This window comes from Chionomys nivalis, chromosome 8 (genome assembly GCF_950005125.1).
Source record: "Chionomys nivalis chromosome 8, mChiNiv1.1, whole genome shotgun sequence".
Classification (NCBI taxonomy): Eukaryota; Metazoa; Chordata; class Mammalia; order Rodentia; family Cricetidae; genus Chionomys; species Chionomys nivalis.
Window position 1 is genome coordinate 15,655,955 of NC_080093.1, and position 26,334 is coordinate 15,682,288.

At 41.4% G+C, this 26,334-nt stretch overlaps 1 protein-coding gene across 2 annotated transcripts in view; it reads right to left on the reverse strand.

The window, feature by feature from the left end:
* Slf2 (SMC5-SMC6 complex localization factor 2) overlaps positions 1 to 9,706 on the reverse strand; it is a 52,882-nt gene extending 43,176 nt beyond the window's left edge. Inside the window, exons 1-6 of one of the 2 annotated variants that reach the window (XM_057778027.1) lie at positions 9,416 to 9,482; positions 6,252 to 6,295; positions 5,847 to 5,920; positions 4,936 to 5,663; positions 3,391 to 3,445; positions 302 to 1,269 (exon numbers count right to left, since the gene is read on the reverse strand). In XM_057778027.1, the coding sequence (XP_057634010.1) occupies positions 302 to 1,269; positions 3,391 to 3,445; positions 4,936 to 5,663; positions 5,847 to 5,868 (1,773 nt within the window). In that variant the 5' untranslated portion in view covers positions 5,869 to 5,920; positions 6,252 to 6,295; positions 9,416 to 9,482. Of the gene's footprint in view, positions 1 to 301; positions 1,270 to 3,390; positions 3,446 to 4,935; positions 5,664 to 5,846; positions 5,921 to 6,251; positions 6,296 to 9,415 lie in introns of both variants that reach the window. The other variant, XM_057778026.1, reaches the window with a different exon arrangement.
* Positions 9,707 to 26,334: the final 16,628 nt, after the last annotated feature.

A 26,334-nucleotide genomic window follows, 5' to 3' on the forward strand; every position in this document is an offset into this window, starting at 1 on the left:
AAGTACACAGTATTATAGTGGTACATGTATAGAATCTATAAGTTACATTTATATTGGCGTACATGCTTAAAGTTTCCTTTCAATAAAAAAGTACATGTGATCAAAAAAGTTTGGAGACCACTGATTTACAATAATAAAATTGAAGATATGGGGAACTCATTTACCAAAAGAGAAAATCATACCCACGTCTAATGATGAGTTGTAGTAGTAAACACCGAATTTTAAAATAAGTTAATAATCTATCTTCTTTAATTCATCTTTTCCCCATCAAGTGAAGACAAATTATCACAGAACTACTTACTACGTAGTCTGATGACTGGGACCTAAGGCCCTTGGAAAAGGCAGGAGGCTTTCCTGAAGCTGGCGGAGTCTGGTTGAAGTTCAAAGCCATTATTTCTTCCAGCGATTTTAATGTTTCTTCTTCCTCATCGCTCTCTAAGTTGTAACCTAAACTTTCTTCATCACTATCAAAACCACCCCTGAATTTCCTTGTCAGTGCACTGCTACCTGCATTAGAATTTCCTGAAGTCTCTTTATCTGAAGGTGCTGCAGGGCTTGGGACACGCGGCACAACTTCCAAGGCAGCTGGGGGAGACTCTGTAGGAGGGCTGTACTCTGAATGCAAAGATCCCCCAGAACTTTTCCCTGAAGATTCATTAGAAACAGCCTTAATAGTCTTTGCTTTGTGTTCCTTGTGTTTGGAGGATTCTGCAGAATGCCCAGAATGTTCTTTAGAGGAGGAACGCTCTTTATCTTTTTTAGGAACTGGAAGAGTGCAATTTTTAGCATTTAACGGTACTCGAGAGGAAACAGCACTTGGAACATGGGAAAGTAAAGGTAGTTTTGTCTCTTTTGATGGCATAGAGCCAGCTGTTTTACTTTTCTGAAGGTTGCTAGCTCTTTTAATTGCAGATTTTTCCTGAGGTAAAGGTAAGTGGGGCTTCTGTATTTTAGTCTCTTTGGTACTTGCTGCGTGGACTTGGTCACTATTCCTGGAAGAATGGTGGCCAGAATTTGAAGGTGCCAAGTCTGCAGAAGAACGCTCTGTTTCATCATCAGGTTCCTTGGCTATATCTTCTAAGCGCAGAACACCACCCGGTGTCTTCAGTGCAATGTGTCTTATAAACTTTTCCTTCTGATGTGATGTGTCTGGACGCTTCTCTAGAAAGGACTCTTTTGCTTTTGGTATGATAGATTCTTTTGTGCTTTTCAGATCTGAGTCCACAGAGTTCCTTTTTCTTTTGTCGAAGAGTTTATTCTGCTTAGAGCCTAAAATTAATTTTTGTCACATCAGTGAAAAGCATACTGTTCTGTCTGGCTCAAGCTTATTCACAGAACTCTGGTGAAATGTTTAAACTGAAACCATTCACTATGTATATGTGATGAAGAAAGGGAACTGAAAGGAATGCCCAAGAAATTTAGAGCTAAATGACAGGTGCTCAATGTTATTGTTAGTCTATTAAGCTACTACCTTACCAGAGGTATCGCTCCCTAAAACCTAAGACTGTACACTGGCACTACGGCAGTAAATGAGGGGATTCTAGAGTACTTCTGCTCAAAGTGGACGTTCTTTTCAAGCCCCCAAACCACCTGGTTCTAGAATCAAATACTTCAAAAATAAAAGGGGGTTTTAGATTATAAGCAAATATAGGACTAAAAGACAGATAAATCACTTGGGAGGCAGAGGCAAGGGAATCTCTGAGTTTGAAGTCAGCTTGGTCTACATAGTGCTCCGGGACAGCCAAAGCTACAGAGAGAAATCAATCAGCCAATCAATCAATCAAACAAACAAACAAATTCTACCTTGCATTGTGGTGTATACCTACAATCCCAGCAGTAGAGAGTCTGAGGCCGGAGGATCGTGAATACAAGGTCAGTCTGGACTAGAAGGGGCTGGGGGAATTGGACAGCCCTGTTTTAAAAAACAAAAACATAAAAACACCAAACCAAAAACTAACCCCATAAATAGACTCATCCAAATATTTCCACCTAGTGATTACCACCAATTCTTATGTCCTTCTAGTTTTCAGTTGCTATGGGTTGTGCTGTGTCTCCCCAAATATGGTCAACTACTGACTTTCACTCAAGGACAAGAACTTAACTGGGAACAGGGTCTTCACAGATTATACCCAAATTAAAACAAGGTCGATGCGAAGGATCAGCTTCCTTACTAAAATAGGAAATTTAGACCCAAATACAGGTATGCCAGAGGGAATACACAAGATACCACGTTACTGAGTGATGACATTTTAAATCAAGGAATACTAAAGCCTACAAGCAAACACCAGAAGCGGTAAGATGTAAAGATGCAGTCTTCCCCAAGAGTAATCAGAGGAAGGCCTTACCAATGCACTGATTTTAGACTTCAACTTTCTAGAACTATGAGGTAATAGTTTTTGCTGTTTGAAGCTACGCAAGCTTGGGTACTTTGTTACTTACAGATGCCTGTGTTCTTTAACAACTGCAACCAGAAACACTTCAATAGCTATATATTTGCTCAACATTGGAGGTGAATGGCTTTAATCCTAGCATTCAGGAGGCAAAGGCAGTTCAAGGCCAGCCTGATCTATAGAGCATGTTCCTGGACAGCCAGGACTATACAGAAAACTTTGTCTAGAAAAAGCAAAATAAAACAAAACAAAAACAATGCAGGAAGAGAAATCAAATGACTAAAAACCAAGGTTGAGGTAGTTAAACAGATTATCTTTTGTTTGTTTGTTTGGCTTGTGTTTCTCTGTGTAGCTTTGGAACCTGTCCTGGAACTCAGTCTGTCGACCAGGCCTGCCTCTGTTTCCTTGAGATGTTATTTTAGAAAGGCCTCTTTGTATTTGAAATATTTGGATACTGTTTTAACTTCATACAAAACATTTCAACAGTATACAAGAATGCAAGAATATGCTGCTGTTCATTTGTTCTGGGACAGCAACCCATTGTAGCCCGTTAGCCCCAAACTTGCAATCCTCTTCCCTCAGCCTGAGTGTTAGAATTACAGGTATGTGCCTCTCTCCTAACACCAAAATTATGTTTCTTGATGTAGCCAAGGATTCAGAACACATTGCTAAAACACACTATTAGGAACTCCTGAATAAGGCAGAGAGAAGTCAAGACAACAAATTATACAGAATAAATTCAATCACTTTTTTTGAGGTCAGTTCTTACTCAGTATAGTTCAGGCTGACTACAAGCTCTAGATCCTCATCCCTGCCTCCTGAGGTCTTGAACATAAAGACATGTGCCACCATACCTAGCTTGGAATAACATTCTTCTGGGATGTAATTTTATAAAACTCTTACTATCTGAGACATTTAATTCTAGAAAGGGAAATGAATATTTGAATAAATTTATTTTCAAACTTACTTAGAAATTCTGTTTAAATCTGATGCTACCTACCTGAAAGTTCCCATGAGTCTGAAGATGATCTTTTTCTTGAGAGATGTCCGTTTTCCTATGAGGAAGTAAAAAATATGAACTTACATTTGAACAGACTTCTAGACCAATAAAGCAAGCATCTATACTCAGAGGTAGTTTTTGTTGTTGTTTTTTTTTTAAAGAACTTTAAAGATCTTAAATAAGGGTATGGGCTAGTGATGTAGCTCAATGGTACAGTGCTTGTCCAGAGACAGAAGGCCCAAACGCAATACCAAATACACATACACACTGCCATCTGTATCATAAAATATGCTAAAAAAAAAAACACAAAAAAGTAGTTCATGTTTCATAAGTTAACAGTAATTTATACTCATAACTCAAAAATTAATACAATAGTTGAAAACTATTAGTTTATGGACCAAATATTATATCTATTCATCATTAGCAACATTTATAGTAAATGCACAATCTTATTGCAAAGAGGCCTCTGAATTTACAATATCTTCTAGTAATACACAATGCCAACCAAGATTTCTTTTTATTCACTACTGGAATGTTAGTTATTTCTGGTTTATCTGATTTGAAGTTTTCATAGCAGCTTATCAACTGCACTTCTACGCAATGTTGGGAACTGCAGGGTTCTTATATACTTGTGGGCAAGCATTGAACCAGAGCGGCATTCCTAGTTCTAAATTGTTTTTGTTTCTGAGCAAGGATTAGGTTACAAAGACCAGCATAGTTGATTTTCTAGGGAAGAGTGGAAAGCTCTGATACTGAGTCTATATTCTCAAAAGAAAAATGGTAAGAACTAAAAAAATACATGTAGTTTTCTAAGTCATCAACTATGTTTCTAAGACCCATGCCCAATCAAAGATTTATTTATGGGGCTGGAGAAATAGCTCAGCAGTTATGAGTTTTTGTCCTCTTGTAGGACTTGAGTTCTTAGCATCCACATCAGGCAGCTCACAACCATCAGTAACTACAACTCCAAGGGATCTGATGGCTTCTTTTGGCCTCTATGGGTACCTTCACATACAGGTTTAAATAAAATAATAAAGATTTATATATATCTGGAACAGTGATTCTTCAACTTTTGGAGTGTATCAGTTATCCTGATGGCTTTAGAACCAAGAACTGATGGGTTCCAACTCCACTGTCTCTCCAAGCAGAGACCGCATTTCTGACAAATTCCCAACTGCTGCTAGCGCTGCTACTGCTCCGAGGACATTTTAAGAACCAATGCTCTAAATTGTTTCTTGTTCTTTTATATTTGCCATTCCTTCGGTACCTACTTTTGGAAATCTTAACTTAAAAAAAAAAATGACTATACTTGCCTGAATGTTTACTTTCCACTAGAAATGATCTTTACTCCTAGTCTGAAAAAATTGGGTAAAGAAATTTACTGAATTCAATGTAGGGGAGTTGGAGGAAACCTAATGAATTCAGTGTCAGCCCAAATTATGTACTGCATTTCCTTAAATGTTACGGATTATTAAGTATCTTTAGACTTAGGATCTAACCATGGTACAGCAGTGGTAAAGCTAACCCAGTAATTACTGTACATACCAGATTTGACAGGTTACTCTTCCCAGGTACAGCATCATTCTGTTTGCTGTGCTCATGCCTTGGCTTACATTTTTTCCCTATGCTAGAGGATTTTAAGGATGTTTCTGAGAAAGAATTTTCCGAGTTGATTCTCTGCTCCATTTGTTCCTTTCTCAACTTCTTCTGCTCTCGTTCTCGGCAGTAAGAAGCTAATGACAACTGGAACCGAGCTCCCAGGGGGCTTTCTCCTGGGTGGTGCCGGGACAGACTGCTTCTGCTACTAACACTTCTGGAGCTGTTCTTGAAGATGTCACCTTCTGTCTCTTGGGCCTGCTTTCTGGAGTCTTCATTGGTCTTTCCTCGATCTCTCTCATTCTTCTCCCTGTTACTTTCATGAATGAACAGTGACTTCCTTCTCTCTGGAGACCGGTGTTTTTTCTTTCGTGCCTTCATCTCTTTGGACAATCGATAAGAGGAAGGAGCATACATACCTGCTCCTTTAAGTAAGTATTTGGAGCCTACTGACATACAAGGCTGACGTGATTCATGTACACCATGATCTTTGTGGTGCTCTTTACCACCTTTCATGAAAGCTTCTAAAATAGGACTTTCTTCTGATGACATTCTTTTGGGTTTGGGTTTTTTTGGTGATGATAATTTCCTTTCAAATTGTTCTGTTCCATTGATGGATACTCCATTTCCTCCATATTGGATGTTTGATTTTTGTTGAGAATCCAACATATGTTTATCTAAAACAGCCACAATTAAAACACATACAAACTGTATGTTATTAAAAATAAACTAACGTTTCTATTACTATCTAACTATCAATTTATAAATTATTGAAAAATTGAATTAAAAAATTCAAGCCAATTAATATTTGGGTAATAAAATACATTTTGGAAGAGAGAGAAATTAAGAAATAGATTTACCTTTTATGAAGTTTACATTCATGAATCCCTTCTGCTACCTCATCTAACCTCCCTATGGCTCCATTTGTGAGCTACTGTATTAGAGAATAAAAATAATATAAACATTGGGAAGCAGAGGCAGATAGATCTATGAGTTCGAGGCCAGCCTGGTCTACAGAGTGAGTTCCAGGACAGCCAGATCTACACAGAGAAACTGTTTTGGGAATTTAAAAAAAAAAAAAAAAAAATTAAAAACACTATAAACTGAATTATTTTAAATGTTAAAAATGCATAACAAATGGCTCAATGTTTATCACATCTTCATTAAAAATGTACAATTTCCAATTCTGAACAGTATAATCAAAGTTTGGAGGCCCTCTTCACCTCTAAAACAACCCATCAAAAATACATTAACAACACGCATACCTTGTTTTGAAGCTGGCTTGAAGAAATCTATGATTGATTGTTTCCTGAAAACAAAAGCACAACTAATATGGTATCACAAAATCAAGTATTAAAACATAAATACTTTAGATTAAGTGGTGAATGTTAGATTTACATAACCAGCAGGATTCCACTCTGTGATGTAACTAATCAGGTTCTGACAATAGTAATCATACTTTGCTAAGCCATAAGAAAGTTGAAAATATAACCAATTTTCTCTGTTTATATATACAACGGAGACAATAAAATCAACAATACTAAAATGGCAAAACTGCAGTGTAAATCTAGGGAAGTGGTGAGTAATGGCGATGGATCATAAACCTTCACAAACTCTTGCAGCAGGAGCAGGGTAACAGATGGGAGAAACAACACCTAGGTTGTTGATTCTAGGGAGATAATTGAAAGGACTGTGCAGCCGGGCGGTGGTGGCGCACGCCTTTAATCCCAGCACTAGGGAGGCAGAGGCAGGCGGATCTCTGTGAGTTCGAGACCAGCCTGGTCTACAAGAGCTAGTTCCAGGACAGGCTCCAAAACCACAGAGAAAGGAATGTGCAAGGCAAAAGCAGAAAGAATCTTTGAGTCTAAACTAAGCAACAGCAAAAACTAGAATGAGCCACACTGTGTTTCAAATGATTTTTTCTTTTTCTAAATCTAAGATTCCTTAAGATTAGCCAGCAGCAGTGGAGCACACCTTTAATTCCAGCACTCAGGAGACAGAGGCAGGTGCATTTGTTTGAGATCAGGCTGGTCTATGTAGTGAATTTTAGGCCAGTGGGAGCTACATAGTGAGACCTTGACTCAGGGGACACCACCCACACACAAACCAAAAAACCATATAAACAAAAACACAAAAGAGTTCAAGGGGCTGAAGAGATGGCTCAGTGTTTAAGAACCTTGCTGTTCTTGCAGAGAAGTGGTTTGGTTGTTCACAAATGTCTGACTCCAGCTCCAGGGTATGTGACACCCTCTTCTGGTCTCCTCAGGCACCAGACACACACATGGTGCAGATATACATGCAGCCAACACAGTCATACACATAAAAATAAGTAAAATAGTAATAAAACTCTTAAGCATTTTTTAAAAAACAGCATACTACCCAACTAAAATGAAAAACAGAGATGTGAAAGTTAACAAGGAAAAAGATCTAAAACCAAACTGGTTTAATAATTTTTATGGGTTACTGTGCCCTAAGATGGACACACAGCAATTATTACCAAAACCTCAACTCTGACTTACTCTTGCACACTGATATTACATGTATAGGAAAACTGAGTAAATAACTTACTGAGGGGCTGGAAAGCTCAGCAGTTAAGAGCACTGACTGCTCTTCCAGAGGACCTGGGTTCAATTTCAAGCACCCACATGGCAGCTCACAACTGTCTGTAACTCCAGTTCCAGGGGATCTGACACCCTCACACAGACATACATGCAGGCAAAACATCAATGAATATGAAATAAAGTAAATAAGTTATAAAAAATTTATAAAATGTATCCATTTTGCTGATAGCCAGCAGCAGTAGGCTACCAGCGTTGTCTCCTCTGTGGATGAACTTGATTACTCAGTGAATGAGCAATCCAAATCCAAGGCTGATGTCCTTTTCTATCTTTTTATTGGTCACATAAGAGCGATGCGCATCATTACTGGCTTACTTAAGACTCGAAAGGTATGTTGATAGAATCTAAATGGTTCTGACTGAAAGATAAGTTACAGGCTAAAGGAGAATATATACATTTGTTTATAGAAAGTAAATTACATTAGGTAAATTAACTCCACCACCGAGTAAAGGAAGAAATGCTAGTCTGCAAAGGGAAGACAAGTGATACCCTATTATTGGTAGCTGGAAAGGTGGAAAAGAATCCATAAGCAGCTAATGCAAATCAAAATAATACTACTAGTTCTGCTAAATATAACGCCATATCTCTTCCCTAAAGCATCAAGCCTAATACTCCTCCTAAATACACTAGAAAGAGGGGGGAAAATGGCTTTAGGTAAATCACGTAACTATAAATGAAACTTTCTAGAGGTAAAAATAATTGCTTCCCTAACTCTGAATGCACAGAAATGTCCATAACTTCTCTGTAACTGGTTAAAAAGATTATGACAGCCTCACAAACCTTTATCTGAAAGTTCAGGAACCAAACGGGTTAGAATTCTGGATTTACTGGACTTTGGGAAGAAAATAACTTGAATGTATTATATACAACCCCCAGCATGGTCTGGTGTTGTAACCTGTAGCCAAACATACTAATATTTCTCCAGCAAAGCTTATGACAGCAGTAGACAATCTTACATTAACTCTGGCCAGCCTGCCTCGGCTGCCAAATGAGCTGTGGTAAAAAACTTAATGGAAGCGTTTGTTTTTCATAGCTTTCTGGCATTCAGAATTAAGATAAAGGATTGTGAGTCTATGCCACAATACTTTTAAAACACAAATTTACTTTTAACCGTGTTAATTTTAAAAATTAAAATAAAAAAGACAGTACCAAGTTCATAGATAATTTAAGTATGTTTTATTGTCAGAGGATGTCATTTGATGAAATTCTCCATCATTACATAGCTCCCAGAAAATCTTTACAAAGAGAGAAAGAGAGAGAGAGAGAGAGAGAGAGAGAGAGAGAGAGAGAAAGAAGAGAGAGAGAGAAGAAAAAAATAAAGAGGAAAAGAAAGCTTTCTTGGAGAGGCAGAAAGTTACTCAAGGAGAAAACAGGCGCATTCCAAAAATCTTTTTAGTATGAATGATCGTGTACACTGTACTATAAAGTAATTCGTGGGTTTTCCTTATCACATCTTACATAATTCCACGCACAGTGTAGAAACCACCAGCATCAGAACGATCTAAATAGATGCATTGAGTAGGGAGGGTCCCAGGTCAAGCTCTCGAAAAGAATAAAAATAACCTTCTGCCTAAGGCGAGCTCTCCATAGCTACCGTGGTCACTATACCAAAAGCAACATCCCAACTACAAAAAAGGAGACTCCAACTCCCAGAAGCCCCCGCGCGGAGGCGGGGCAAGGGTTTGCAGGCCCCAGAACATCAAGGCCTGAGCTCGCTGAGGATGGCGGGAACTCAAGAGCAGCCGTCCGCAGTCCTCCCTTCTACCCGTGCCCCCACGACCCGGCCCCTTCTCAAGCCCTCTGCACGGTACCTGTCCCCAGGACTTTCTGTTCTTTTTCCCGCTGCAGCAGGGGCGGTACTACCGGGTCTCAGATGGCAGCGCGGGGGCGATGACCCCGGGGCTGGGGATGAGGGGAAACCTGGCCTAGCGGGCATGCAGCGCCTTGTCATGTCGGCGCCGCTGGCGACGGCGGCATGAGCTGTGAATGGAGAAGCTGGTTGCGTGGTTGCCGTCTTGCTGCTGGGACTCGGGGAGGCTGTCGGTGCAGAGGTGGGCGGCACCCCCTACTCTCTTCATGGCGGTTCTCTCTTCGGAAGTGACTCCGGTGTGAGCGGGAAGGAACCTGAGGACCGCCAGGGGGCGGGCCTTACCTGAGGTGCCGCATCTTGATTGGCTGACCTGGGGGTCACTCTGGTGGTGACCCAATGAAAAGCCTCGTCCTAGAAGGAGAAGGCGGGGGCTTCTGGAAGGGGGAGGGGAGAATGAAAACTGCCCTCCCCAGACCCGTCACGTGCGCGAGGCGCGCGCCTCCGCGTCGGGGCCGCGCCGGCCTTGGCGGGTGCGTGGGAGTGGGAAAGGGGAGATTGTGATGAGTGCTACGACAGCTGGCGACAGCCGCCTGACCGAGGGGTAGGGGTGAGGTTTGCAGAAGTAAATCCGAGCCTGCAGCTGTCTGCAGTGAGGCTGTCCAGCAGTTGTCACAACTGTGCTTAAGGAAGTGCACAGCTGCGCTAATATTACATAGTCACTTTAGCATCTTAGGCCAAAGTGCCATAATGCTGTCACCATTTCCTCAGTAATCTGCTCTGTCCATTGTGATTTGGCCGTTCTGTGAGGGATCTTGTATACAATAATATGCTTTTGCCCCTCCCCCCACTCCACTAAGGGCAGGGTACGGAGGATACCCAACCATTGATCTAGATTTTTTTTTTTTAATTCTGTAAAAGCGTTTGTCTGTAATGGGTTTCCCTTGAAGTCCCTGCAAATAGATGTTTTGGGGGATTTTTGTACGGATCATTCCTCATTTGAAGACAACTGATTAGTCTGGGTTTTCTTTGTAAGCTGAGAGACTGCTCAGATAGTATTTCTGAGTCTCACACTCCCTGTGTATAGAATGGGTATATTACTTCTCTGGGTAATTTTAAGCCATAAAAAACATCAATGTAAGGGCCGGGCGATGGTGGCGCACGCCTTTAATCCCAGCACTCGGGAGGCAGAGGCAGGCGGATCTCTGTGAGTTCGAGACCAGCCTGGTCTACAAGAGCTAGTTCCAGGACAGACTCCAAAGCCACAGAGAAACCCTGTCTCGAAAAACCAAAAAAAAAAAAAAAAAACAAAAAAAAAAAAAAAACATCAATGTAAACAGGTTTAGATTCTGTTATGCAATTGGTACAAATACATGATTCCCTTTCCTTTGTCCATCAGACTCCTGCGGAACAGGCCGGTTGCTGTAGGGAAGGCCTGAATCCTAGCACTTGGGAGACTGAAGAGACTGAGGCCGTGGCTATGGTGAGAGTTCCGGGCATAAAGGAACTTGCTTTCACGACCCAGGACCACAGGACAGAAAGAGAGAACTGATGCCATCCAGCGAGTCATCCTGTGACTTTTGTCATCATACACACACACATGAAATAAATGTAAGGAAGGAGAGAACTAGCCTGGTGGTGGTGGCGCACGCCTTTAATCCCAGAACTCAAAAAGCAGAGGCAGGCAGATCTCTGTGAGTTTGAGGCCAGCCTGGTCTATAGAGCAAATTCCAGGACAGCCAGGGCTGCACAAAGAAACCCTGGAGAGAGAGAGAGAGAGAGAGAGAGAGAGAGAGAGAGAGAGAGAGAGAGAGAGAATATGATTGAGGGTAGTCTTGACTATGTAGCAAGATCCTGTCTCAAAAGAGCTAAATAAAATATTCCAGAGACTGAGAAAAATCACTTTATAATGTTTGTCAATAAACAAAATACCAATATCAAAGATGTCCTGGATTTAATTAAGAGGAATGTTCCCTCAGTTGGATAGAACAAATTCCTAAATGACACACAAAAAAATTTGAACAGGTCTTCCAAATTTATTGTACTGAGACTGAATTGCTTCTGTTTCTAAGCGCACTAGACTGACCCAAAGTTCACATTTCTTCTCTTCCCTGGTAGCTCTCAAGAGGAAGAATTAATGAGAATAAAGCGACCAATAAGCTGGCAAAGTAGGAGGTAAAGAGTAAACATGGGTCTTCCCAGAACACACAGCTGTTTATGGGTAGGAAAGCTGTAAGGATAGAAGTACCAAAATCAAGGGCACTTTTCTGCTTTTATGTATTATTTGATACATTTAAAAAAAGCATAATAGATGCTGAAAATATGTTGAACCTATGTTTATGCCTTTTTCCGTGCGTCATTTTCTGTTCCTTCCTTGATGTAGTACTTTTTGTTGGCTGTTTCTACACTAGGAAGTCCCTGCTTCCATAACAGCACATCCACAAAACTTTTAAGATGATTCGTTTCATTGCATGCTCAGTCCATAAAAAGAATAAAGCATAAAAACACATTCTGCATGATCAATTAGCCGCTTTTCTTGGATTATAGTATTTGAATCATCCAGCCTCCAAACCATCACTTTAAAGTCTCTACTCATGGTGCCAAACAATAGTTTTCACATTTTCTTAATCTGATCAACAGATTATGAAGTTAAATGAGGCAAGAAATCCCTTGATCAATAAATGGAGTCATAATGAAAGCACAACTTTAAAAAAAAAAATCTCTCCTTAACTGGGAAGTAGTTGCCTAAATCCTCAATAAACATCAAAGCTTTTCTTTGCTTAAGCTGCACAGGAAAAAGATACAGATTTGGGTTGCAGGGTGAGATGCACTCAGCATTACTAACAAATGGGTAGAAACTAAGACGTTCCTTTCCTCCAAAGAGAACTGAATCCCTGTCATGTGTTTATACTCACTTTTCACTTTTCATGTGTACATATGCACTATGCACAGACATATATATTCCCAGTCAAGGGTTTCCCCTACCTCTTAAGATACCGAAGATGAAACTCAGGGTCTCATGCATATGAGGCAAGCACACTGCCACTAAGTTATTCTCAGTTTTGTGAGAGCTTTTTGGTTTGTTTCCTCTTGTACTTTGTAGTGGACTGAAAATAGATGGCCAGGGAACTATAGACTGTAAAAGCTGTCAAAAGAGCTCTCGTGTGTGCTCTCATGGGGTGGGGGATAATGAACAGTGTCAGCAAGACTAGGTGAGAGAGCTAACACGGAGAAAAGAATTTGAGAAAGGAAGGCCAGACTGTAAACAGCTAGTTAGGTAAGATTTCTGAGTGTGGGGATAAGGAAGCAAAGGCTCAGAACCTGGAGTGGCTTTTGAAACTTTATTTGTTTGGTTTTCCAGACAGGGGTTTCTCTGTGTACCCCTGGCTGTCCTCAAACTCGATCTGTAGACCAGGTTGGCCTTGGACTCACATATTCACCTTCCTCTGCCTCTTGACTGCTGGGATTAAAGGCTAAATTATTTATTTTGATATATGTGAGTATTCTGTCTACGTGTATGTCTGTGTACCACTTGCACGCCTGCTGCTCAGAGAGGCCAGAAGGCAGCAGTGAATGGCCCTAGAACTGGAGTCACAGGCAGTTGTGAGCCACCACTGAGACTTGTCTCTAGCCCTGCCCCCCCCACCTCCCCTCCCTGTGTATATAAAGTATTTGTGAGCTATCTGGTACTCTAGCAGTAACTCCAGAGTCAGCAGGCTCTGACACTCATGAGAGGAATGGGAGAGATAGCCAGGGAAAAGTGTCACTAGGGACAGCAAGCTCTGGGAGCAGTGACTGTCTAAGGTATGCCAGCGAACTCAAGCAGTCACAAAGACTTGTGATCTCACAGAAAACCTCAGCACTCAGGGATTAAGAGAATAATCAGTACATAACAAAGACTCGCTAAAAATCTAGAAACATGGAAAGCAACTTCTGGCTTTACAAGAATGGCATGGTTTTGTGTTGAGATTGCTCTACTTGGAAATTAACTCAAAGGCTCTCAGAGGGTGCCCAAGGGCAGGCCAAGAGACAAAGACCCATGTGCTGGGGAGAGGGTGGGGGTAGGAGTGTGTGGAGGGTGGTCTGAGAGGGGGATAAGGAACAGACTCAGAGAAACAGGAAACAATTAACTTGAAAGCCTGACAGAGAAAGACAGACCACATAAGGGTCTCAAGAAGGGAAAGGTGAGCTCACCATGGCTCAAGACACACACACACACACACACACACACACACACACAGAGCACCTTTGCAAACAGATGTTGAACTAGACAGGGCTGAGCAAATGATTGGAAAAAGCACCAGTTTAGCTTCAGGGACCACCTGCGAGGTGCCAAATTTAATATAACGTCACACAATCCAAACGTCCTAGGAGTAAGTAGTACAACTGCAAACCCCGCAGCTAAGGACGCCTGTTTCGTGCTGTTTCCCTATGGAATGTTTCAAGACAGTTTCCCACACAGACACATGAGAAATATATTCGTGAATTTTAACATGTCTAACAATTCTTATACTACTGCTTAGTTACTTCATTCTTTGTCATCTTTGCTGGGGATCCATTTCAGAGCCTTATCCATGCTAGGCAAATGTTCTGCCGTCTGGTTACGTCCCTGACCCTTGCTGTTTTGAGTCTGGGTCTCACTGTCTCACTTAACTCACTAAGCAGACCATCTTCCCACAATCCTCCTGCCTCTACCTCCTAAGAACAGGGATTATAAGCATGTGCCATCACAGCTATTTTGACTTTAAGCATGTAACATACATAGTACATGTACACACACACACACATGTTCTATGGACTTTTTTTCTTTGTGACATATACCTATGTTGGTGTGTATACATATAGTAGGAAAGAGGAGAGAGTGAGGTCCAAGTTTCTACAGTGGTAGTAGACTTGTCTATCTAAAAACGTAAGGTAGGTTTTGGGAATTATTGGTTTCAGAGACTCTGGCCTGCAGTCAGGCCTTTCTCACACATGGTTAGTGAGCCCTTAGAAAGTTTTGAAACTGAATAATTAACAACTGCCCCAGGATGGGGCACAGAGAATGCTAGTGCAGTTCACATGGTATATGAGCTCCGAACTTATTTGAATTACAGATCATCTTTCCTTAAGACTTGAATGTTAACTTGCTGACAGGGAGAAATTCCTGTACATTTCACTGCGTATAATAGGGAACACTGATCCTTCTTTTTCTATTAGTATGTCTTTGCCTTCTAGCCTATAACATCTTCTAGACAGAGAGGAATTGATTAACCTCTCTCGGGTCTTCAGTAATCTAGTGCCTGCAAGAGGGATATGGGTGAGAGGGGATAGTTCAAAATGTCCATCATGAAGAACTTGATTTCCCTGGAGCTGTAGAGAGTCTTTTGGGGGTAATAATTTGATCTCAGACCTTTGTACTGCTCTTAGCAGAATTCAACATATTGACTATGATGTGTGTGACTTATTTTTATTTTGCAGGTATAGGTATTTTGCCAGTATATATGTCTATACCATAAGTATGCAGAGACTAGAAAAGGGTACCGGATATCCTGGAATTGGAATTCCAACTAGTTGTGAGCCATCATGTGCGTGCTAGCAATTGAGCCCAGTTTTTTGGAAGAACAGCCAGCTTGTAACCACTGAACTATCTAGCCTCAACCATGATGCGTCTTGTATTTTTTTATGGTGCTAGGGATGGAACACAGGGACATAAACACACACATACACATTCATGCTACCATTGTGTTATACCCTTAGCCTCACAGGTCTTTCCTTTATCTTCAAGCTTTAAGTTTGAAGAACACCATAATGCTGAGCCTGAGTCATAAGATAGCCTCCTAAGAAGGTGTGCATTTTAGCCCTAAAGAGGTTTTTTTGTTTGTTTTATTCCATTGTCGTCTAGATTTTGTGAGATGCTGTCTTGCTAGTGCAGCCTGGCTAACCTGGAATGTACTATGTAGATCAGACTGGCCTTGAACTCATGATCACGGAGGGTTGGGATTATATGCCTATATTTCTATATCAAGCCCCAAATAACTTTTTAAAGACATGGAAAAAATTTTCCTGATCTTTTTAAAAAATTTTTTTTATTAAACTACATATTTTTCTCTGTTCCCATCCCTTCCTCTCCCCTCCCCTTTTACCCTCTCCCATGGTACCCATGCTCCCAATTTACTCAGGAGATATTGTAAAGACATGAAAAAAAATTTAAATTCAAGATATTCTATACAAACTTGGAGATTTTTTTTTGTTTTGAGTAGCACAATCAAGGTTCTCACACTTGCCCCACATGGACTAGGTAGGTAATGAAGAAATATTTAGTAGCCAGGAAGCTACCTTTAATCTTAGCATTGGGGAGGCAGAGGCAGGTGGTGCTTTGTGAGGCTAAGGCCAGCTTGGTGTACATAGAGAGTTCTAATACAGTGAAACCCTGCCTCAATCAATAAAATTAAAATTGAAATAAAATCAGATCATTTTCCTATATCTTATAGAGACATGAAGTCAAAGAATATTTCTCAACACTGATGATGTCCACAGCAAGCTCTCTTTGGACATGTTGTGGGTCAGACCCTGTTGTAAGCAGTTTCTGGATTCTGACCCATTTAATCACCACATTCCTACAAATTAGAAAAGGTGGCCTGGTCCCGCATCCATATCAGCATGATGATAAATGGTACCTGGTACTCAGCTCAGTGTGGAAGGAGGTGGGACTGGGAGCACTGGAGGGCACATTCCTGACTAAGTGGGGGCAGCGTCTCTAGACCATAATTTCCACATGGGAATGTGGGTCTGTTGCTTCTCCTCACAGCACCAAACCCTGGGGAGCCATGAGTGAGACATGACAGACCTGCTGTCAAAGCAGGCAGTTCCCAATGATTTCACATACACTCCAACACTTGTTTATTTCTATAGCACTACGAGATTATGTTCACACTCCAACATATACCCCACTGTTTAGCCCAGTCCAACCAAATGTCTTTAGGAACCAAAAGAAGTAATGAACATTTCTCTGCCTAAAGGAGTGTTCCAGAGAGTAGGCAAGATTTATTTATTTATTTATTTTTAATTTTTTTTGTTTTTGTTTTTGTTTTGTTTTTTTTGTTTTTTTTTGTTTTTTTAAAAATATTATTTATTTATTATGTATACAAGGGCACCAGACCTCATTACAGATGGTTGTGAGCCACCATGTGGTTGCTGGGAATTGAACTCAGAACCTTTGGAAGAGCAGCAAGTGCTCTTAACCGCTGAGCCATCTCTCCAGCCCCTGTTTTTTTTTTTTTTTTGAGACAGGGTTTTTCAGTGTAGCCTTGGCTGTCCTGGAACTTGCTCTTGTTGACCAGACTGGCCTTGAACTCATGGAGATCCACCTACCTCTGCCTCCCAGTGCTGGAATTAAATGCACGTACAACCACCTCCTGGCCAAGATTCTTACTGAATAATTTTTCTTTAAGATAAGGTCTGACGTATCCTGGTCTGGCCTTGAACTCCGCACATAGTCAAAGGTGACATTGAACCTTGGGTTCTCCCTCCTCCACTTACGAGTCCTAGATTGTAAGTGTGTTCCCACACCAAGTGTGTGCATGGGATCAAATCCAGGGTTTCCTATGTGCTAGGCAAGCATTCTACCCCTGACTACATCCTCATTCTTATTTAAAGAAAGTACCACAAGTACCAATACCTATGATCATCTACAAGGACCAATGATCAATATCTATCAAACATATATAATGTACATGTTATGATACATCTTACAAATAGATATGAACATTCATAAAGATGAATGTATGCAAGCATTTCTTGTCATAATATCAGCAGCAAAACGTTGAAAGAGAACTGATTGGTTAGACAAATGATGATAGAGCCACATAGTACACTACCAGGCTGGGTGTATAGGTAGGATGTGTTGTGGTTAGCATACACCTGACTGCCTAGCCTTCGTTGCTCACCCTCAGCCTTATTGGGTTACCAGTAAGCAAATCTTACTGATTTTGTACCTCAAGTACCTTTGTAAACTCTTGTTTTGGTTTTTTTTTTTTACAAATATAAAATATATAGTTATATACAAAGAATAATATAAGACCACGTCCCACTAGTTTGCATTCCCAACTGTTAATTTTTTTATCTAGTTAGTTCTTTTCTCATCTTTTATTTTTTAAAACTGCCATCCCCTTTTAATTCCCCTCTTTCCCACTATTGTGGTTTTGAAGTCAACTGAAAGGGTCTCTCATGGATATTTAGTCAATAAGAATGTATAGGATTACTTTCTATATATCTTAAAAATATGCACATATGCTGGGTGGTGGCCTTTAATCCCAGGGCTTGGGAAGCAGACAGGTGAATCTCTGTGAGTTCCAGGACAGGGTCAGAAGCTACAGAGAAACACTGTCTCGAAAAATAAAATAAATTCACATGTGTATTTCATTTATGTTAATAAATAGTTAATAGTCTGCATTTTATTTGCCCATGACAAACCATGCTGCCATGGACATCTCTGTCCCCATGTCTTTGTGTCTATGTGCAAGAGCCTCTATGGGTTATATAATCAGAAGAGAAATTACTGGGCTATGGCGTGTTGCTTTATCAAGTTTACTGTATGCTTCCAAATTGCTTTCCATAAATGGCTGAATTACTTTCCCCCATTGACATACAAGAGTATCACTTTTCTTAGTGCAACCTCTAATATTTCATTGTTTTATTTTACATTAGCCTTACTTATTTGGTTTAATATCACTTCTATATTTAAGAAACAACTTGAATATCTTTTGTTAATTGCATATTTCTATATTTTACCCATATTTCCTTTTCTTTTTTTTCTTTTTCTTTTTTTTTTTTTTTTTTTTTTTTTTTTGAGATGGGGTTTCTCTGTGTAGTCTTGGCTGTCCTGGAACTTGCTCTGTAGACCAAGCTGGCCTCGCATAGAGATCTGTAACACGAACGGTCTGCTTGTTTGTGTTTCTGTCCTGCCCGGTTCCCCACAATTGTTTAGCCCCAAAGAAAATCACACATAGGTCTCCATAAATTATAAGCTGATTGGCCCATTAGCTCTAGCCTCTCACTGGCTATCTCTCACATCTTGATTAACTAATTTTTTGATCTATGTTAGCCATGTGGCTCAGTTCCTTTTTTCAGTGAAGCAGATCACATCCTGCTGCTTAGGTGATCTGGACTGAAGTGGGAGGAATCAACTTCCTTCTTCCCAGAATTCTCCTGTTCTCCTTGCATCATTTCTACTTCCTGTTTGGTTTTCCCGCCTATACGTCCTGCCTGGCTAATCAGCATTTATTTAAAACATGACTGACAGAATACAGACAACTCTCCCGCACCAGAGAGCTGCCTTCCTCTGCCCACAAGTGCTGAGATTAAAGGCTTGTGTTAACATTGCCCAGCTGGAAGAATCCTTATTTTGAATACTCAAAAATCCTTTCTGTCTCTCAGCTGCACCCTGTCAGAGGTCAACGGTCCTCAGAGTCTCTTGAGTCTGTGGTGGCCTCCTTGTCTTCCACTTTGCTTTGCTTTAATCCTCTTTCCACATCAAAGCCTCCACTATCTCTAATAAGCCACTCTGACCATGCTGTTTCTAAATTCATCACATCCAAGAAAACTAAATAAAGTATCATATAAGACATGGCTGCCCCCCACCCTTCCAGCCTCTGCCAACTTTTAAGATTCGCCATGCCAGATGTGACACTTTCAGATCCCTCACTATCTTCTGTGTAGACCATCATCTTTCCTGGTGCTTCATATGAACAGGGCTCTGGCTGCTTGTCTCGAGAGGCAAAACAGCAGGGTGTGTAGGAGTGTATGTTCTGAAGCCAGCCTACCTGGGTTTGAACGGTCTTTTTTGTTCTTAGGGAAGTTGCTTAACCCCTCCATGCCCCCAGAGTTCTCATGTGGGAAATGAACATAGCAGCAGTGCTAGCCTCATTGGTTTGTATTAATCGAGTTAATACATATGAAGATCTTATAATAGTGTCTGGCAGCATCTAGTATGTGCTCAATAAATCTTCATTCTGATGATCACTGTTATTAACTAGTTACTAATAGCTGTCATTTATTTATATCGTTATGGATGACACTTGGCAGGAAGATGTACCCAAGGCAGAAACACCTGGACATCCCCAACTGAAGGTCTAGGAGTCACGCAGAAGTCACTCCTGGCTGGGGTCCCGACAGTAATGTTCTTGTTCCTTGCCTATGTCCCTTGACCCTCCATCCCAGACACTCAACTTCTTGACAGAAACAGCTAGAGGTACAGGAAAACACATTGTGTCAAAGGAGCCTAGGAACTTTCTTTGCTTTGTAAAACCCTGGGCTGCCACCACCCCAGTCGTGTCCATCCCACTCACCAAGTCTGCCTTCACTCTTGAAGCAGGCTTTAAGTCTGAGCGCTCAGTGGCATACTCCAAGGCTCTGGGCCAGAATTCCTCTGGAATCCAGTTTCCCGTGTTGGGGGCTCACATGTCCCTCACCATAATGTCCTCTTTCTGAACTCTTCCAAGCACAAACTTTTTACTTTGTGTTCTCCTTATGACCTGGGCGGAAAGCAGCCAGGAGCAGAGAATTAGCATGATATTTGTCTGATAGGGCAGAGCCAAAAAATGCTACGCCTGATTTTCTAGAGGCCTGGCTGCTGGCTTCAATCACAATGAAGCACTTAAATGTGGACAGGTGTGAGAGTCAAGGATCAGTCTTGGGGATTTGGACCCGCTCTGGTTCGGCAGAGCAAATGGGGAAACAACAGGTGTCTGCAGATGCACCGACCCATGAGGCAATGCGCCCACAGCTCGCTCGGGAGATTGAATTCTCATGAAATGGGTCCCTTTGTGATGCCCTCCCTGTCCCCACACACTGGTTCTTCATGGGGCTTCAGAAATTCTGCATCCTGAGGACTTCTGCCAGCCTTGGTTATGGGTACTTGGAGGTTTGGTGCTACTCACTTGGGATTAGCTGCCCTTGGAACCAGAAATTCTGACATTTTTAGGCTGTTGGTTGATTATAGAACACTGTAGTCATCTCTTTGTATAGTAATTAAGGGGACTTGTTGGCTTGAGCACATGGTTAGGACCAACAGAACTGACAGGACATCGGCCCACTGAATGGGGACCCCAAATCTAGGGTGCTCAGAGTCACTAAGATTTCTCTGAAAATATGGCATGCTCAGGCTTGACAAGCAGACATATTATGGGAGGGAGAACCTCCCCGATACTGGAGTTAGAAATTGGGCTGGAGAACTCTGTAAAATAGGCATTTCCATTACTCTTGTCTAAGGTGGACAGGAGCCAGAGCCAGGGCCTACTAGATGAATCACACTTTGTGAGTTTTATGTTGTGGAGTGATGGCAAAACCCACTTAAAACTGACATGTCCCTGTGTTGATCACCAGACAGCGACAGACAGTTGCTCTTTAGTGAGGCTTAGAGGCAGACAAACTCAAAGGACAAATGGCAGCCAGCAAAGGGAAGGAAGGAAGTAGGATACCAGGGTCTGCCGCATAGGGAAGGAAGAAAGTTGGATGAAGGTCACTGGAGGAAACAGCCTGAAAAGAGTAAGTGAACAGCTACAAAGTTCATGTGTAAAGGAAAGCTGCCTGTAGCATTATTATTCATAACTGCCAGACTGGAAATAATTCAAGTATCCATCAAAGGGCAACTAAGTACCCCACAGAACAATTTTATCCTAGAATACTATACAACCATTAAAAACACTGGAGAAGATATAAATGTGCTGATACAAAAAAGATATCTTGAAATAAAGGGGGAAAAAAAAGCACAGTGTACCAAAGTATACATATAATGCAATCCTTTCTGTGTTGGGTGTTTTCTTTTTAAGGTCAGACATATAATGTTTACTAACATATTCTTGTATTGCATAGACAATATCTACAAGGAAGTACAGTTATTTTTTGATGGTGTTACAGCCTACTAAACTCATGGTAAATTGAAAACATTGAGAGTGGAAAATGCATTTCATATATCACAGTCTAGCCACACAGTTCACTGTAGAGCACTGCTTGTGTCTCCTGGCTGATGAGCTGCACCGCGCAGCCCCTGCCCAATGCCCACTAGAGAGTATTTTGTAGCATATTGCTAGGCCAGGAAAAGATCAAAATCCCAATGCACACTGAATGTGTGTTGCATTGACACTGTCATAAAGTCTAAAGCCATTAAGTGGAACCATCGTAAGTCAGGACTATTTGCACAAACAGGGTTGGCAGCATCTCCAGGATTGGGTTATAAGGGAGGAATCAGGAAATTGTTACTTTCAACTTTGGAGTCTTTTATATGGCTTGTCAAGTTTTTATATGTATGGGTATTGTGCCTGCATGTATGTCTGTGTACCATGTGGGTGCCTAGTATCCAAGGAGGCCAGAAGAGGATGCTAGTGTCTCCGGAACTGGCTGCAAGCCGACCATGTGAGTGCAAAGAATCGAACCTGGGTCAGCTAGAAGAGCAGCAAACTGCTCTTAACCACCGAGCCATTTCTCTAGCCCCTCGGATTGACAATTTTAAACAACTTTTTACTTTTTAAAAAATTCTGTTTTAAAAAGACCTTTGATGATTTCAGCAAGGTGAATTTCCGGATGTCTTATATAGCAACAGGCCCTCTGTATCAGTGGATTCAGTTGTGTGAAGTTGGGACTGGAGAGTGGCTCGAGGGGTTAGAAGCACAGGCTGCTTTTCCTGGCCCCCATATGCTCGCTCATAATTTTTTGTTTGTTTGTTTGTTTTTGTTTTTCGAGACAGAGTTTCTCTGTGGCTTTGGAGCCTGTCCTGGAACTAGCTCTGTAGACCAGGCTGGTCTCAAACTCACAGAGATCCGCCTGCCTCTGCCTCCCGAGTGCTGGGATTAAAGGCATGCGCCACCATTGCCCAGCTATGCTCGCTCATAATTGGCTGTAATCCAGTTCTGGGGGTGCTGAACCCTCTTCCTGATTGAGCATCAGGCATACACGTAGTGCACATACTTACATGAAAGCAAAATATTCATACATATCAGATGAAGATAAATATAAATTTTAAAAATTTTGTATGAGGATTGAAAATATTTTAGGAAAAAGAAACCTGTGTTCTGAATGTGTACAGACTTTTTGTCGTCTTCTAAAATAATTTCATTGTTCTAGATATTGTAGTAGTAGGCCGCTTGTTGGTTCCCGGCTGTTCAGACCCAAAATAGTCACACAGAAACTGTATTAACCGGGGCTGGAGAGATGGCTCAGCGGTTAAGAGCATTGCCTGTTCTTCCAAAAGTCCTAAATTCAAATCCCAGCAACCACATGGTGGCTCACAACCATCTATAATGAGGTCTGGTGCCCTCTTCTGGCCTGTAGGCAGAATATTGTATACATAATAAATATTTTTTTAAAAAAAAAAAAGAAACTGTATTAACTAAATCACTTCTCGGCCCATTAGCTCTAGCTTCTTATTGGCTAACTCTTACATATTAATTTAACCCATTTTTATTAATCTGTGTATGGCCATGTGGCTGTGGCTTACTGGTTAAAATTCTGGCATCTGTCTCCAGCAGGGCTATCTCTTTGACTCCGCCCTTCTTTCTCCCCACATTCAGTTCCCTCCTCCTCCACTCCCCCCTCCCCCCCTTAGCTCTTTCTGCCCTGCTCTGCTATGGGTTCAAAGTAGTTCTTTATTCATTAACCAATAAAAGCAACACATAGACAGAAGGACCTCCCACACCAAGGTATTATAAATAATTTAGATGTAACCTAAAGTGCTATGTGCAGATAATACAATAATACAAGAGACTTGAACAACTTTGGATTTGGGTCTCTGAGGGGATCCTGAGAAACTATTCACTAGAAAGGTTTCCTCTTGCTTCTTTTCTTCCTTCTCTTCTTTCTCCTTTCCCCTCTCCCTCCCCCTCCCTCCCTGTTCTATCTACCTATCTCCCCTCTCTCTCTGCAGTGATGAGAATGGAATCCAGGGCCTCATACATGCTAGGTGAATACTCTACCCCTGAACTATATCCACAGCCTTCATTGAGGGCAACTTTGCATTGTTAATTTACATTCTTTTCAAGCACACGTAGAATATTTGAAAAAAAAAAAAGCCTATCAAGATTCCGGGAGATCCCGACAGGATGATAACAGCAAAGGATACTCTGGATGCTCTGTCTGTTCTCTAGTGTAAGAGACTCAGTAACAAGCAAAAGTATCATATTAAGTAATACTTAAATAACGCGTATATACATGCCTTTTTAACAGAGGTAACAAAGGAAAAACTTGTGCTGGTGAATTTTCTCAGTTTTTTTCAGCTTTCACTTCTAATTATGATGACAGGACTCTTTACTCCTGTGTTGAAATGCCTCTGAATAAATGATCAAGCTAATTTATATCTCACCTTTTTCCTTGAAGGACTGAAGCAGGTCCGTTGCTTGTGAATGCAGTTTGGAGTCTGAAGAAACCCTCTCGCTGGTGGTTGTAATGCTCATTTACTACAGCGTGAAAATCCCCCCAGATCCTAATGCATGCCCACAGTCGCCAACATCTGAAGAATCCTGTTTTTCTCTGGAGAGGCATCCACACCTGCCAGTCACAGTAATGCTTAGATATTGACAGGGACAGATGTTCAAGATAGCTTACGTGTGGGGTGGGGGGAACCCAAACCCACAAGCTACAGCCAACTCCAGGGTAATCCAACTGCATTGGTAGATTATCTACTTATGCATATAGTTTAAGCACCAAGAAAGGAAGGAGGAGCTACAACTTTTGATATTCTTTATTTGTAATGCTGAAGATAAACCCAGGCCTTACACTAGGCAGGCAGGTACTTAACATTGGAAGGAGAGGAGGGAGAAAAATAACCTTTTGGGTTTTTTTGGGATTTTTTTGTTTGTTTTTCAAGACAGGGTTTCTCTGTGTAGCCTTGCTTGTCCTGGAACTAACTAACTCTGTAGACCAGGTTAGCCTCAAAGAATAACAATCTTTTTGTGCAAATACATTTCTAAGAGAGCACAGAGGTCATGAGTAGAGGGAGAGTGAAAACTCGGGCATTTGCTTGTTTATTATTTAGCACTTCTAAAAACCATTATTTCTTTTTATTTTATGTGCCTGCATGTATGTCTGTATTCCACATATGTGCAGTGTCAGTGGAGGCTAGAAGAGGATGTCATACTCTATTGAACTGGAGTTGCAGATGCTGTGCACGGCCACATGAGTGCTGGGAACTAATCCGGGTCCTCTGGAAGAGCAGTAAGTGCTCTTAACTGCAGAGCCACCTCTCCAGCCCTGCTTAGCATTTTTAGTGTATACATTGGTGAGATGAGGGTTCCAGCTAACTGCAGGCCTGATATTGTTTAAGCTCTAAAGGGTCAAGGTTCTTCTATGATAGGAATTTCTGACTTCCAGCCCTACTTCCCACCCCCTCAATTTGTCTGGGCTCAGTTGGCTTTCTGATTATTAAGACTCCAAACTCTGAGTTGAGAAAACTTGTCCATAGTCCCCACTACTCAGGAAGCTGAGACAGGAGGATTGATTGGCATGCTTAGGCAATATAGGAACCCCATCTCAGAAGAGAAAGAAAGGAAAATGGAAAGGAAAAAAGAGTATGTTCTTCATTTTTCTTTTTTGGCTTCCTGATCCCATAGAATTGATATCAACTTGGACCTTCTAATGAAACCTTATGTCTTTTTCTTCTGAATGTTTTCTTGTGCATTTCTTTATATAAATGCCTTAAGAAGCTAGATAAGTATAAAATTTGTATGTAATCAATGAAATATTGAACACACAGTTTCCCAAAAGCTGTGTCGAGGAGCCAGAGAGTTAGCTCAACAGGTAAAAGCATTTGCCTCCAAAACCCGGTGACCCGAATTCAATCCCTACAGCCCATGTGAAATGCTGAGTCATGGCAAGCATCTGAAATCCTAGCACTCCTCGAGTGAGATAGAGTTCATGGACTAGGTAGCTTAGAGTATGCTGTGCAGCAGCAGAAATACGAGACCTTACTTCAACAAGGTGGAAGACAAGCACCCACCCAGGAAAGCTGTCCTCTGACTTCTACAAACTCCATGGGATACATATGTTCCAACCCCAAACACAGAGTGCTGTGATTAAATCTGAAGCAACAGCTGGGCATTGTAATACTTAATTGTAATTCTACACTCTTGAAGTGGAGATTGAGAGAGTGAGGAGTTCAAGGTCAGCCTTGACTACATCTCAAACGTAAGGTTAGCCTGAACTATATGAGACCCTGTCTCATAAACAAAAAAAGCGACTGGAGAGATGGAACTGCAGTGAAAGCATTGGCTGCTCTTACAGAGGATTCTAATTTGGTTCCCAGCACCCACATGGCAGCTGACAGCCGTCTGTAACTCCAGTTTCTAGTGACCCAGTACCCTCTTTTTACCTCCATGGGCATTGCATGCACGTGGTACAGACGTACATGCACGCGAAACACCCATACACATAAAAGAAAAATGTCTTAAAACAAGACAACCCAGCGTACTTGTGCACACCGTCACTCAAGAGGCAGAGGCAGTGGAGTTCTGTGAGTTTTAGGTCATTCTGATCTACATAGCAAGTTCCAGGCCAGCTAGAACTACATAATGAGACTCTGCTCCCCCCCAAAAAAACCCAGGAAAAACAAAAACAATAAATAAGCAAAAACATGGAGGTAAACTAGCCTTTCTATGGCCAAGGATGCTTACCAGCTTTGTAACTGAAAATAGGCCCTGGAATGAGGAGGTCCCCTCCAAGTGAGAAAGCTACGGTTTTCGAGTGGTGGGGCTCTCCACTCCAGTGGCGAGAGGGACTTTAACCAGCAGAGAGGCTCTCTGGGTGGAGCATTCTTCAGGGGCTGGAACTTCCTAGAGAAAGGCTGTTGGGGCCAGCTGGGATTTACTGGGGTCTATCTAATAATCCTTGGTCTGGAGACACAGAGATTGCTGTCTGCCTATCTTTTTTTTTTTTTTTTTTTTAATTAATGTGCTG